Source organism: Neoarius graeffei, chromosome 28, assembly GCF_027579695.1.
Source record: "Neoarius graeffei isolate fNeoGra1 chromosome 28, fNeoGra1.pri, whole genome shotgun sequence".
Lineage (NCBI taxonomy): Eukaryota > Metazoa > Chordata > Actinopteri > Siluriformes > Ariidae > Neoarius > Neoarius graeffei.
In genome coordinates this window covers 29395026-29410465 of record NC_083596.1, presented here as the reverse complement: position 1 = coordinate 29410465, position 15440 = coordinate 29395026, and the positions used below count along the sequence as shown (strand labels likewise).

General features: G+C 39.4%; 1 protein-coding gene across 3 annotated transcripts in view; it reads right to left on the bottom strand.

Annotated features, from left to right (window-relative positions):
• ungb (uracil DNA glycosylase b) overlaps nt 1-14530 on the bottom strand; it is a 32031-nt gene extending 17501 nt beyond the window's left edge. The window contains exons 1-7 of one of the 3 annotated variants that reach the window (XR_009651829.1): nt 14470-14530; nt 14158-14327; nt 13950-14045; nt 13770-13867; nt 13458-13546; nt 12929-13107; nt 5471-5617 (exon numbers count right to left, since the gene is read on the bottom strand). Coding sequence is in view for 2 of the 3 variants with exons in the window: in XM_060912302.1 (XP_060768285.1) it covers nt 11141-11181; nt 12929-13107; nt 13458-13546; nt 13770-13867; nt 13950-14045; nt 14158-14327; nt 14470-14479 (683 nt within the window). In the remaining variant the exon portion in view is untranslated. Of the gene's footprint in view, nt 1-5470; nt 5618-11140; nt 11182-12928; nt 13108-13457; nt 13547-13769; nt 13868-13949; nt 14046-14157; nt 14328-14469 lie in introns of all 3 variants that reach the window. The other 2 variants (XM_060912302.1, XM_060912303.1) reach the window with 2 other exon arrangements.
• Between the last annotated feature and the right edge of the window lie 910 nt (nt 14531-15440).

The following is a 15440-nucleotide window of genomic DNA, read 5'->3' as shown; positions in this document are numbered from 1 at the left end:
AATTTCCAGGGGTGATGTAGCTAATTTTCATAAGACTAGCACCTTAAGAAAAAATATTGGAAGCTGATTTAACTTGATAAGATTGCCAAATTATGCTGTGCCTTGTGCAGTTTATCTCCATGTATTGTTCCTTTTGATTCGAGTGATTTTACTTTGTCTATGAAAAGAAAATAGAATTAGCATACTACTTTCTTAATTTTTATTGCATCCTTTTAGACTGTTTGTATACGCTTTGTCAAAGATATGTATTGTTTGAAATGTAAAGGTTTGTTGGGTTAATGATAAAACAAGAATAATTAGAATATCAAAATATGCTAATAAAATATACGACTTACAGTTTACATACAGTGATATGAATGTCATCTTGGATATGAATGTCATGGCAATATTTGGGCTTTCAGTAATTTCTCTGAACTGTTCTTTTTCTGTGGCAGAATGATTGTACAGCATACATCTTTAATTAAAAAAAACACACTAGAATTTGGTGCACAAGTTTTAATTTTCTCTGGGTTTTCTGAAATCAACACAGTCAAAATTATACATACAGGGTCAAAAATGCACATACGATCACTTAGATTATTAATTCAGAGGTGCTGAAACTTCCAAAATGTCTCTTATCTTGCCGAGGCTGAGGTCTCTTAACTTCCTGTTTGTGATCATGATTGACTACAGCTGGTAGCTTCTCTCTGACTTCATAAAAAGGGTTTGTTTACAGCACTCATTGGATTGGCCAACTCACAATAAAATGGGAAAGTCCAAGGAGCTCAGAGAAAGAGGATCATAGATGTGCACAACTCCGGAATGTCTCTTGGAACCATTTCTAAACAACTGCAAATTCCAAGATCAGTTCAAACAATTCTTTCCAAGTTATTGTGAGGTGTAGTCACTTTGCCAAGCCACTTTGCTTCAAGAAAACCCAAACTGTCAGCTGAAAGGAAATTGGTTTGGATGGTCAGGAATAACCTGGGAACCACCATGGCACAGCCCTGCCATGAACTGGAAGCTGATGGATCACTGTCTACAGTTCAGATCACCATGGACTAAGAGGCTGCTATCCAAGAAATAACCCCCTGCTCCAAAATTGACACCTTCAAGCTTAACTAAAGTTTGACGCTGACCACATGGACAAAGAAAAAGCCTTCTGGAGGATAGCTGTATGGTCAGATGAGACAAAGACTGAGTTGTTTGCCACAATGACTACCATATACAGAGGGACACTGTACCAGCTGGTGGTGGTGGTAGAATCACCATGCTCTGGGGCTGTTTTTCTGCCAGTGGAACTGGTTTATTGCACAAAGTGGATGGAATAATGAAGAAGGAGGACTACCTCAGAATTCTTCAGCATAAACCATCAGAAACTTGAACACGACTTGGGAGTTACAACAGAACAATGAACCCAAACACACATCAGAGCTGGTTGTGGAGGATAAAGCAAGCTAACATTAAGCTTAAAACAAGTCTTGACTTCAACCCTATTGAAAACATATGAACCGTGCTTATAAGTCGAGTCCATGCCAAGAAGAAAAAATAATTTAATTGAACTCTACCAATTCTACCATGAAGAGTCGTGACATATCCAACCAGAATTCTGCCAGAAGCTTGTTCGGGATAAACAAAAATGTTTGGTTAAGATCAATCTTGCGAAGATACATTTTACCCAAATATTAGGTATACTGTATGCATATTTTTGACCCTGTGTTGATTTCAGAAAACCCAAAGAAAATTAAAACTTTTGCACCAAATTCTAGTGTTTTTTTAAAAAAAAGATATGTTTCTGTTGTGCCACAGAAAATGAACAGTTCAAAGAAATTACTGAAAGCCCAAATATTGCCATGACATTCATATCCAAGATGACATTCATGTCACTGTATGTAAACTTCTGACCACAACTGTATATACATGTCCTTGCAGTCTGAACTTGTATATCATCCAACATGGTGGCAGGTGCTTACATCACACTGTTTTTGTCACGTGGTTACACACGAAGGATAGTGCTACCTGAGAATTTGTGTACATATGTTCCTGGTGGATACTGGATAACGAAATAGTTGTGCCTAGTCTTTTGTAGATTTTCTTATTTCTGTGCTAAAAACACTCATGTTAGTCATGAGCCCTAGTCCAGTTTGTCAGCAGTTTTTTTTTAATTGTTTAATTTTTTTCTAACAGAAAACTTTTATAATTCATATGAACTTGGTACATTGTTGTGAAATGTGATTTTACATGTGCAATACAAACACATTGCTCAAATAGTATGATATTAATCAATGAAGCATCATTGTACATGGTGTGTTGACTTGATAATGTATATTAGCATATCTTAAAAACAAAAATCCATAGCGATCTGGTAAAATTAGTGAAAATATTTCTGCAAATGTGCAGCCGTCAGATTTCTTGGGCTTGATTCATCCCTGGGCCACAACTTTGTAACATGAGGGAACGAGAAAATTAGTCTTGGCCGCACATTAACAAGGCGGTGTCCGAAATCACTCACTCATTTACTACTCCCTACTCGGAATTTCTATAGGAAATTCTATATAGAGGATTATATAGTAAGCTCATTGGTAAAATGGGGGGGGGGGGGGGGGGACACTTTCAGACATTGCTCCACTGCGCTGTTATTTACGTCATTACTGTTGCACAGTTAAAATGTGCCAGATCAGTCGGCTGGTGGGTTTTCAAAATAATAAATGGATATTATATTGAGCATATTTCCCCACATTAATAAATACAAAGTACTTTGTACCTGCTACATCTTTCAGCTTTTTTAATCAAGGCTGAATATTTTCTTCTTTGCTGCTGGCTTTTATTAAATCAAATTTGAAGCTTTTGATTAATTCCTCACTCTGCACTGTAACTTTTATTCTTGTATTTTATGTCTTATTCTATTTTAGCTTTTTTATATTATCTTACTATTTTTAATTGTACTTGAATGTCGGTTTATAATGTGTTTCTTTGTCCATTCACCCCAATACACTTTTTTTTTCTTCAGTGTGACCGCAATACATGATGGTCTCTGTTGCTTGGTTTGTGACAATTGGTTGCACACTACTTTTCACGGTGCATTGTGGGATACTATGAGTCCACTATATAGGGTGTAATAATTCTCACTATACATTCGGAGAGCACTACAAAATGGCGAACTCACTATATAGTCCCCTATATAGTGAGTAGTGAGTGATTTTGGACACAGGGAAGGTTTGATCATTGCGCTGTGTGCAACTACCCCCAGCTGGTAGTGTGTGTGCATCCGGGGTTTTATGGTAACCACCACACGCTTGGAGAGAATACGTTACAGCTTGTCTCTTTAATTAAGTTTTAGACACTATAAAAGTTTACATGCACAATTTATTTTTTATTTCTTAACATAATATCTTCTGAATGCATTAAATCTTTTTTCCTGGAATAGAATGTGCGGTTTTCATATGTTTGTTCAATTGACTTTTATGTAAATATATTTTGTTTATTTTCATGTGTGAAAATGTCTTTCACAGTTTGAGCCTTAATTTTATGGCTGTGCCATCAGGGAAGAAAAAAATCCATTGATTCCTTTCACTATTAAATATAGCCATAACTTCTGCTGTTGATTTTTACATGTCAACTTCACCAAGCATTTAAGTGATCTCCAATCATGGTAATTCAAGATTTTTTTTCTGACCACATTTCTTCTGCGAGTCTGTGAAGATTCTCAGTCATCCAGGTCATAGTGACTGTGGGTGGTAAAAGAGAGCAACTGGACTTGCTTGAAGATTCTTGAAGACGTTTCACCTCTCATCTGAAAGGCTTCTTCAGTTCTGTCTGACTAGTAGGGAGTATCAGGTATTTATCCTCTCATGGATGAAAAGCTAAGGTGTCATTGAGTCATCCTGTTGGTGTGGGTCACTGGGGGCTGGATGTGAATGGCCTCGAGAATCGTTAGGGTGATCAATGTAATGCTGATTCTCTCTGTCCTCCTGTGAGTCACTGAAAACAGCTGGGTTTTGGTGTGCATTCAGTTGTCTGGGAAGTGTGCCAAGGACTGCATTGTAGGTGGCTGATAAATGGTGTCTTAGACCCCCACCTCTGTTCAGTGATGGCCGTTCCAGGTTGACAAAAATGGCTTCTTTAACTCCTCGCTCATACCAACGATCCTCTCTGGCTAAAATGCGTATGTTGCAATCCTGAAATTCATGCAGTTCAGTGCAGTGAGGAATGCACAGACTCATATATTGGGGAAACAAAACAACCGGTTCACAGGCATATGGCTCAACACAGGAGAGCCAGTTCCTCAGGCCAGGACTCTGCTGTCTACCTTCATCTTAACAACAAAGGACATTCATTTCAGGATTGCAACGTATGCATTTTAGCCAGAGAGGATCATTGGTATGAGTGAGGAGTTAAAGAAGCCATTTTTGTCAACCTGGAATGGCCATCACTGAACAGAGGTGGGGGTCTAAGACAGCATTTATCAGCTACCTACAGTGCAGTCCTTGGCACACTTCCCAGACAACTGAATGCACACCAAAACCCAGCTGTTTTCAGTGACTCACAGGAGGACAGAGAGAATCAGCATTCTCTCTGTCACCTTAACGGTGACAGAGAGAATGCTGATTGAATTCTGATTCTAATTCTCTTGAATTCTGATTCTAATTCTGAATTGAATTCTGATTCTAATTCTCTTGAATTCTGATTCTAATTCTTGATTGAATTCTGATTCTAATTCTCTCTGTCACCTGATCACCTTAACGGGCAATCCATTGATCACCCTAACGACTCTCGAGACTGTTCACATCCAGCCCCCAGTGACCCACACCAACAGGATGACTCAACGACACCTTAGATGAGCTTTTCATCCATGAGAGGATAAATACCTGATACTCCCTACTAATCAGACAGAACTGAAGAAGCCTTTCGGATGAGAGGTAAAACATCTTCAAGAATCTTCAAGCAAGTCCAGTTGCTCTCTTTTACCACCCACAGTCTTTCTTCTACGAGGTTCATCAGTATCCATCATTCATCATCCCATATAATCCCCTCAAGGGGTGTGTGTGTGTGTCAGGTTTCCGTATAGCCACTCTCCATTTTTGTCTATTGCTCACCCGGGTCAGGTTCTGCTGAGGGGATTAACCTGACCCGGGTGAGAGATGGGCATCGTCTGGGTCTCTTGCCTATCTCTTTTCTTTGGGCATCCTCTGGGTCTCTTGCCTATCTCTTTTTTTTCTGCTACACATCTAATTATTTCTTTTTTTTAAAGATTTTTTTTGGGCTTTTTTCACCTTTATTGGATAGGACAGTGTAGAGACAGGAAATGAGCAGGAGAGAGAGATGGGGAGGGATCAGGAAATGATCTCAGGTTGGAACCCGGGTCCCTGGATTTATGGTATGGTGCCTTATCCACCTGAGCCACAACACCCCCTCTAATTATTTCTGTAGTCATCAGGGATTCTCCTTTCTTTTCAAATGGCTAGGAACACTCTATGTATCCACTTCTCACCTTCTGGTCCCAGAGGTCTAATCGTTTCTGCTGTGATTTCATCCAGGCCTGCTGCCTTGCCATTCTTCATTTTCTGCAGTGCTTGTCTAACTTCCTCCAGTGATATATCATCTATTGGAGTATTGACAGTAGGTGGATCTGGCAACTCTGTGGAGAAAGGGTTATTTTTATTCAATAGAACTGAAAAGTATTGCACCCGTCTTGCTTTTACTTTTTCTGCCTCTACTAGGAGGCTCCTGTTATCATCATTTGTGAATGAAGATGCTATATTATCTTCTTGCTTTGAGCATCAGTCTTGAGCTATGGTGTAAATTTCCTTCCAGCTCATCATGCAGTTCATCCAAGGCCTTGTCCCTTGCCTTCCTCACTGCTCACGTGGCTAGTTTGTTTGCTTATTTACTATGTTCTTTATTTGCTTCTGTTGGATCCATTTCTGCTGCTTTTCTTGCCTCTTTGCTCTCTCAACTTCTTGGTTTCACCACCATTCTTCTCTTTTATTTGTCCTTCCAAGCTTGCTGCGTTCACATATGTTCTCTGCTGCTGATATCAGAGCTTGCTTCATGATACCCCACTCCACCTTGGCTGACTTTATATTCTGTGATGCTGGCATCTTTTCCAATACCACTCTTCTAAATTCTTCCTTGTTGTCCTCATTCAGCTTCTTAATTCTGAGTTTGGTCTCTGTTGAACAGAGATCCTGTTTCTTCCAGCAGCTGAGCATCAGGCAGGTTACCAGGGGGTTGTGTTGTGGTGCAATTGTCTCACTTGGGATCACTTTTGCATCCTTCATATATTTTCAGTGTGGTCTAAGTAACACTGTATCAATTTGTGTATGGTGGTCCCCATTTTGATCATTTATTTTTTGTGAGTCTCTCTTTTCAAACCAAGTGTTGCAGATCATCAAATTGTTTTGGAGGCAGATATCCAATAGATTTCTGCCCTCTTGCTTTCTTTGTCCATAACCAGAGGTGGAAAAACCCGGGTGCAGAAAGTAAAAACCCTGCCACATTTTTGCTCCAGCCAATTCAATGAACCAGCTGATCCTAATTACCACATCCCCTAAGCCAGGTTGATGAGCTAATTGGTGAAATCACCTGTGCTGAGAGCACAGGCAGAAGGAAAACCTAAGCAGGACTTTTACTTTGTCAATCCAGTTTTTCCACCTCTGTCCATAACCATGTTTCCCAAGGATTTCCTCATATCCTTCCCTGTTTGTGCCCACATGGGAGTTCAGATCCCTGTAGATCAGCAGACATTCTGAGGGGGCAGTCTTGTTTGTAAGTGACTGCAGGTCACTTTGGAAGTGTTCCTTTTCTTCAGTTGGGCAGCTCGTCTGGGGAACATATGCTGATATTATGAATATTTTTTTTTCTTTCAGTTGGAGTCATATAGCCTTTTAATCTGTCATTATAACTAATCACTTCTACCAAGGTTCTTTGGAGATCTCCTTTGATGACAATTCCTACTCCATTCCTCTTATCCTCACTACCAGTGTAGTACAACTTGCATTCCAAGACTAGGTCTCTTGCTCTTTGCCCTTTCCATCTAATTTCCTGTACACAGAGGATATCAATATTTCTTCTCACCATCATCTCAGCTACTTCCATACCTTTCCCTGTCAATGTAGACACAATTTGGGTTGCCACCCATATAGTTCTTCTCTTCCTGGGTTATGAGGCTTTACCTCCAGTTTTCACCTTTCAGTTAGCTGTTCCAACCCGAGAACAGCACCTGGAGGGGAGCTTTGCTGGGATCCCAGCAAAGCTCCCCTCCAGCTGCTGTTCTTGGGTTGGAACAGCTAACTCACATATAGAAACAGACATAAAGAAATTACAGATGACCAGACATAAATAAATTACATAAAGAAATTACAGACGCTACAACATACCACATTGCAAAAGACATGGTATGGCTGAACGATATATCGTTATCGTATCTATATCTAGATATGAACATTCAAGATATTAATATCGAAAAAGCAACGATATAGACGATGTAGATTTCCCCTCCCCGCACTCGCAGGGAGTCTGGCAGTCACAACAAACATCATTTTTACGATTGCCCTTGAATGCACCGCTAAGGCCAGCCAACCACAAACCTTATTTCATGCTTGCTGTGGATTGACAGCTGAAGCCAACCAATGACAAACATATGAGGGCGGGAGCGAGGGAGACAGAGACCGACGCGCGCGCACACACTACAGACACAGTGGGGAAATTAAAAAGAAAGAAAGAAAATGAGTGCGGAAGATAATGCGGCCGGTGGCGGTGCAGAATCTGACTTGGTGCCAAAACATAAATCATCCTCCATTATTTGGAGGTATTTTGGATTCAAAAAGGACGATGTTAACCAGAGTGAGGTGTTGTGCAGGTTGTGCTTAGTAAAAATTGCGATGAAGCAAGTTAGCACAACAAACATGTTTCACCACCTGAAACAACACCATCGTGTGCTGCACGAAGAGTGTATGACAATGAGAGAAACACCGGGGACTTCTCAGTCATCCCAAAATAAGCCAAAGCAAAGTTTGATTGCTGATGCGTTCAGTAGTGTTACACCGTACGAGTCGATGTCCACCAGACATAAAGAAATTACAGACGCTATAACATACACTATATTGCCAAAAGTATTTGCTCACCTGCCTTGACTCACATATGAGCTTAAGTGACATCCCATTCGTAATCCATAGGGTTCAATATGACGTCGGCCCACCCTTTGCAGCTAGAACAGCTTCAACTCTTCTGGGAAGGCTGTCCACAAGGTTTAGGAGTGTGTTTATGGGAATTTTTGACCATTCTTCCAGAAGCGCATTTGTGAGGTCACACACTGATGTTGGATGAGAAGGCCTGGCTCTCAGTCTCCGTTCTAATTCATCCCAAAGGTGTTCTATCGGGTTGAGGTCAGGACTCTGTGCAGGCTAGTCAAGTTCATCCACACCAGACTATGTTAATGTTGTCATCCATGTCTTTATGGACCTTGCTTTGTGCACTGGTGCACAGTCATGTTGGAAGAGGAAGGGGCCAGCTCCAAACTGTAAAAACAGTCTGCATGCCTAGGTGCTTGATTTTATACACCTGTGGCCATGGAAGTGATTGGAACACCTGATTCCGATAATTTGGATGGGTGAGCAAATACTTTTGGCAATATAGTGTACCACATTGCAAAAGACATGGTACCTGTGTACACAGTCTTGAAAGAGGGCTTTAAAAAAATGGTTCGGACGCTGGACAAGCGCTATAAAATACCATCCCGAACACATTTTAATCAAGTGGCCATTCCGAAACTCTATAATGAGTTATAATGCATATAAATGCATTTTCTACATACAGTTATGTGATCTTTTGAAGAATATAAGATGCTGCACTTCAATGCACTTTCAATGTTCCACCAGCTGCTGCATTTGTTATTTATTGTTAAAGCAGAGCTGCAGTAAAATGTTTGATTTGTAATTTATTTATTCGTAATTTATGTTAATGTTGATGACTGGCAGTGAGTTCTTAAAAATAAAACTGCACTTTCCACATTTTTTTGTATTATGATGTTTTTATTTTTCTGAAAAATGCTTGGTTTTCACTGAACCCGTGGTCATATCGTATCGATATCGAGATATCTGGCATGAATATCGAGATATGAAATTTTGTCCATATCGTTCAGCCCTGTATCCTACTGGTCTGGGGCTGCCAGACTTTATGGCAGAGGACCCCTCAGGCATAGGGCTAAATAGCCCTCCTACCATTAGCAGCTGTCTGTGGCAAAGTGTCTTCTAGCTCCATGCATAACTTCTTATAGCCCATAGCTACAGCTGCCCTGCATCTGATGGCTTTATGGAAAAGTCATCTTGCTTCATAATGTAGACTGTCAGTTGGAGACCCTGCCACAGACACAAGCACAAGCATCCGATAAACACCTCTAAAGTGTGTCTCACATCTTCGCTGGTACCTTGAAACCTTAGTGACCATCTTTGCTGACCTCTTGCTTTCAAGGCTAAGAGTACTGCTGCTGCCCAGCATTCTAGGCTAGCTTACCTCCCAGTGGGCATCCATCACCACAAATTCTTTGGCTTTGGGAAGACTTGATTTGACCAACTGTGGCACACACAATCTAAGACAGTCCTTATTCTGCCAAGAAGTCAAAGAAACTGTGCTGTATCCTGAACCTGGATCGGTACCAACTCTCAAGCACCATGGCTTCTCAATAGACCCTATCCAACCTAGGGCTCTGCCACAGCCAGAGCACAGGTTATGGCACTGGATGCCAACCCAGTATTCAAGAGATTCGTTCTCTCACCTGTCATCACTATCCATCCAGGTTTTAATAATGCCTAACCCGACAGTTCTTAACCTAATTTCAGCAATCTCTTTAGTTGTTTGCTTGATGCAGGCCAATAATTTTGTCCTTCTGAAACACAGTAACATATTTTCTATGACCACAGGATACATCTTCCAACATTTTCTTTTAAAGAAATGAGAAGCTATTCCCTGCATCAGTTAGGGTTAAAATAATGGCGGGGGCTATTGACAAGGTGACAGATTGATTGGATCACCCTGTCAACAATAGAAGTCAGGGATCTTATTCACAGGGTCACAGTGATAGCATAGCCACCTCTACACACTCAATTATGGAAAGGGCCATCACAAATAGACCTTACAAATATCTTTTAGACTAACATTCGTGTGATATGTACTTGCTGCATCTGTTGGGGCTACAGTCATATAGATAAGCCTATAGATAATATGTCCATATTAATAAGGACAGATAAAGAGGCTGTACATAGGACTGGTTTGGTCTGAGGCCTGTGCCTCTCAGCTGTGGCTTCCCAAAGTGGATGCAGCCAAACTGGGCATAGGCATACCAGTGTTGAACTGGGTGGTGCTGGACATTGCCCGACAGCTTCTTGTTGGCTGCCTCCACCCTCTTGCTGCACACAATACTGAACTCCATGTCATTTTGTGTTTTGAATGTATTAAAAGGCCTTTTTGAAATCTTCCCATGTGGAGAATGAGGCTCCCACTTCCATGACCATGCTGGCAGCCATGTTGTTACAGTGTATTTTTGGCAGGAAAAATGAGGCACTATGTCTGGAAAGCTGTGATCAGCTGATACAAATGGGCTTTACAAATATCATTTAGACTAACATGCTCCTGTTACATGTACTTGCTTCGTCTGCTGGGCATCCCTGATTTACATCCCTGTCAGTAAGTCTCCCGAGTGCACTATTGAGAGGGTCTTCCCTTGCTGCATCTACTGGGCATCCCTGATTACATCCCTGTCAGTAAGTCTGCCAAGTGCACTATTGATAGGGTCTTCCTGTCAATAGCCATTGTCTAAAAATAATTTTTGCCAGCTGAAACATATTAATTGCTGCAGTAATTATCCAATCAAAGGCTCTTAAGTCATTTAAATCAAAATGGTGATGTTTTTTAAGATGGGAAGTGCATTTTACAGTTTTAAGGTTGATTTTAAAAAGGTAAGTTTCAATGAAATTTGAATATAATGCTGTCTGGTGGATTGATGCACCTAAGCTTTCTGTTCCAAGTTGTGATAAAATAGATCATTTATTCTATCTTAGGTGTGTGTTTATTTGTAGCTAGGCCATTTATACATGCATTCATGAAGAAAAATATAAAAAAGATTAATGAAACATGACTAAGAATAGCAGAACTTTTCACTCACCTGTTTTTTTTCTTCAACGTTAATGTCTGGTCAAATGATCTCTATGGGAAGAGGCATGTTCTATACTGTATGGTAGTCAATACATGCCAAAACTATGTACAGTTCTTTTAGCATTTTTTAAAGTCAGTTGATGCTTGATAATACGAGAAAGTCTTTGAAACAAGAACAGCAGAAACTATTAAAAAGATTAATGGACACACAGCTGTTTTTTTTTTTTCCCCACAAATGCTCATTTCAGTTGAAACTTTTATAATTCATGACAACAAATTGGGCAGAGGAATGCCCATTTAAACGTCACTGGACGCATCATTCCACCAGACTTGATGGTATGCCTTCATGTGAAATAACAGAGAGAGCTGAACATTAGTACAGAGTCAGTTTTATCTAGTTATTGCAAGTGATAGAACTGAGGTGTTCATTTAGTATATTATATTTGCATAAAATCAATAGCTTTATTTAAAAATGTTAAAGGAAATATGTTTTTTTCCGAGGGCTGCACAGTGGTGTAGTGGATAGCACTGTCGCCTCACAGCAGGAACGTTCTGGGTTTGAGCCCAGTGGCTGATGGGGGGCCTTTCTGTATGGAGTTTGCATGTTCTCCCCATGTCTGTGTGGGTTTCCTCGGGAGGCTCCGGTTTCCCCCAAAGACATGTAGGTTAGGCTAATTGGTGGCTCTAAATTGACCATAGGTGTGAATTGTTGTTTGTCTCTGTGTGTCAGCCCTGTGATGATCTAGCAACTTGTCCAGGGTGTACCCCGCCCTTCGCCCATAGTTAGCTGGGATAGGCTCTAGCTTGCCTGCAACCCTGCACAGGATAACCGGTTATGGATAATGGATGGATGTTTCATTCAGGAATGAATACTCTCGCAAAACCACCACAAGAGATTAAAAAAAAAAAAGTTTTCATTTAGGTCAGTGCACTTCTGGGTCAGTTCGGCTACATGGAAACAATGATGGAAACAACGATAATGGAGCACATACACCAGTGTGAGAGGTTCATAGAATTTTGAGATTGGCCTCAATTTTGTATGTTTTCATGCCGTTCAAACTGCATGCTTGTTTTACCAGCACAAGTCGGAGTATACTCAAATTTGCGCTGAATTATCGGTATTTATGGTATATGTGTGACGATCACATCATCTCTCTGCATATGTCTCTTATATGCGGAAATCAATGTGGTTATCCCCACTGAGCGGCAGTGTTAACACTGGCGTTAACATTCTGCTCGAATGCTGTGAAAACACACAAGAAAAAACACATCTTCAAAATAGATTTAATGCCTTTATATTTGATGCCAATCTTAAAATTCTGTGAACTTCTTCCAATGGTGTGTGTGCACTCCATTATTGTGCTTTCCATCATAGATTTGATGGAGCCGAACTGACCTGGAAGTACATTGATTGATTTAAATGGAAAAAGTTTTGCAAGATTTCTCAAAGATACCTCTTTTGTTTCTTCATGTCCCTTCCGGGGCTCTGTATGATTCTTAGTATGAGTAACTTTCCCCACATAAATATTGATGTAACTCTTGGACTTAAGTGACCAACTCAAAATATCGCCCAAAGTTACTAAATGGCAACTGTTTTTTTTTTTTTTTAATTAAATGATCAGTCCGTTACTGGGGATGAGAAGCCTAAAAATAACAACAATAAAAAAGTCATATAATGTCATTTCTAGTGTGAATTCTAGATAACTTGGTAGACTCTACATCAAGAGTTATTGTAAATTGAATTGTAGAAGTTGGAAAACATGGGGACTGTTTTAATAATCTGGTTCTCTAAACTTACTCTATCAATGAATTTGCCTTTCCTCTGAGCATATGATCCCCACAGCAGGAAGACCAGACCTTTTAAACTCCTGCTTAGGCTCTGAACCACAGCATCAGTGAACTCCTCCCATCCCCAGCCCTGGTGGGATGTTGGTTCTCTGTTTCTCACGGTCAGGACAGAGTTCAGAAGCAGAACACCTGACAGCAGGAGAAAAATTAGGCTTTTATAGAGTTGCAACATATTTTACACTGAGGTTTAGGAAAGGTTTTGATGTTTTTAGTTTGGCACTGGAAAATGGCATGTTTTAATTCTACTGACTTGTATTATTATTATTATATATCCCCGCCCCAGCCAAGTCTGAACAAGAGCATGAACAGTAAAAACTTTTATAGTAGTCCAATTAAATTATTTAATACTTAGTTATTACAGTTTTAATTTACATTAATAGTAGATTTAACTGTATTGTGGAGGAAGCTAATTTAGAGGTGAAGTATTTGTTTGCGTCATACTGTTATGGATGTAAGTGACAGAATGTAAAGTCATTCACCTTGTTTAGCCCATCCTGTCAGGTCCCCATGGCCAGGGTGTTGGAAATCCTTGATATCTATTGCAAGTTCAGTGAATATATTTTCCAAACTGAAACAAATGGATAATAAATAGGGAACACAGATTTGAACATTATTCAGTTGGTTAATACATTAACAAGAAACTCATGGAAAGGACAGAATACTGGTAGAATATAACCAATGTTGTGAAAAGTTAGACTTCAAGGGTTGAAAGAATGTGCTCTAAATTAACTTACCTCCAAAAATATTGTCTGTCAGTGAATCATTTGCTATTTTGTGTGTAAAATGTATACCTTGGAGGTGGTGGTGAAGGCCTCAGTACACTGAAGCACAGACCATGAGCCTGACCTTTTCTGGGATAAGGATCTTGGCCAAGGATGACCACTTTCACCTTAATACCAGGGCAAAACAATTTAACAACCTGATGAACTAATATGCACCTTTTAAAAAATATTATTAATTAAAAAACTTACAGCCTCAAATGCACACACGTGTGTCCAAAAGAAGACCTGCTCTTTTCTTGGATAGACGGTGAAATGTTTCCTTTCTTCAGCAATAAAAGACATCAGCTAAAGAAGAGAAGCCACTACATATAAAAGCTTTGACACTGTGACTCATAAGAGTACAATGGCTCATGGCTTTTTAACGTGAAGTGTCTGTTGAGTGCATTCTGTTAAATACCTCAGTGAAGTAAGGTTTGGCAAATTCATTTCCAATGTGGTTGCGCCAGCTCTCTCCAATGAGCATGGGATCACTGCGAGCAGCAAGCCTCTTCATAGCTTCATGTCTCTTCTGCTCTATTTGTTTCAGTTGCTCAACAGTAAGCTGTGGGCTGCTGCTATGAATTTTTTCTTTTGATAGTTTTTTATTCCAGAAAAAAAATCAAAGATATTAATATCAATATACAAGTGGATCTTAATACAAGTTAAATCACCATTCTCTATAACAGCCAATACAGCTTAACTTAATCTTTGTCCATATTTATTTCCATACCTTGTGACATTTGTTCTATAAGGTGTTTTCTATCTGCTGCTGGAAATGGTTCTGCACTCTGCAAAGTTATGCAAATATGACTTGCTCTGCAAGTCACAGAATCGAAAGTGAAACTTCAACCCTGAAATAGCAGTAAGGTTTAAACCATAGCTGCATCTGTCACCCTATTACCTGCTTTGTGTATGTTAGAGTGAGATACAGATTACCAGGATTAACATGCAAGCATCAGGATTAGCTTGTGAGCATTCCTATGCCAACTGAACAAATCAGACATTTTGCTTTCTGTCCAGATTAATATTGAGTTTATTGATGTATATGTTCTGAGTGTTAATGCTGTTTCCAGACAATTTTATGAAATGCTGCAACTATGCTTCAAAAGTACACTATCTGATCTTCATCTACGACCCTTTTTCTCTGTAGAAACTACCCTCAACTTCATGTAAGGGTGTATTGTTATTAAAAATTATCCATCAAAATTTGTAAGTTCACTGACTGAACAAGTTATAGGAGAGCATCTTTGTGCATATTATTAAAACATATTATATATATATATATATATATATATATATATATATATATATATATATATATATATATCTTATTCACTCTCATATTTTTTCTCAGGGGCCACAAAACCTTTGAAGTGTTACAGCCCTTGATGCTGCTTCCCGTTTTTAAAACATAAACTACTATACATCATTCTCATCTCATTATCTCTGCTCCCCTGTTCAAATTGAAAGTTATCATGTAAAAAAAAAAAATTAAATCAAGATTAAAAAAAAACATACAACCCCGATTCCAAAAAAGTTGTGACAAAGTACAAATTGTAAATAAAAACGGAATGCAATAATTTACAAATCTCAAAAACTGATATTGTATTCACAATAGAACATAGACAACATATCAAATGTCGAAAGTGAGACATTTTGAAATTTCATGCCAAATATTGGCTCATTTGAAATTTCATGACA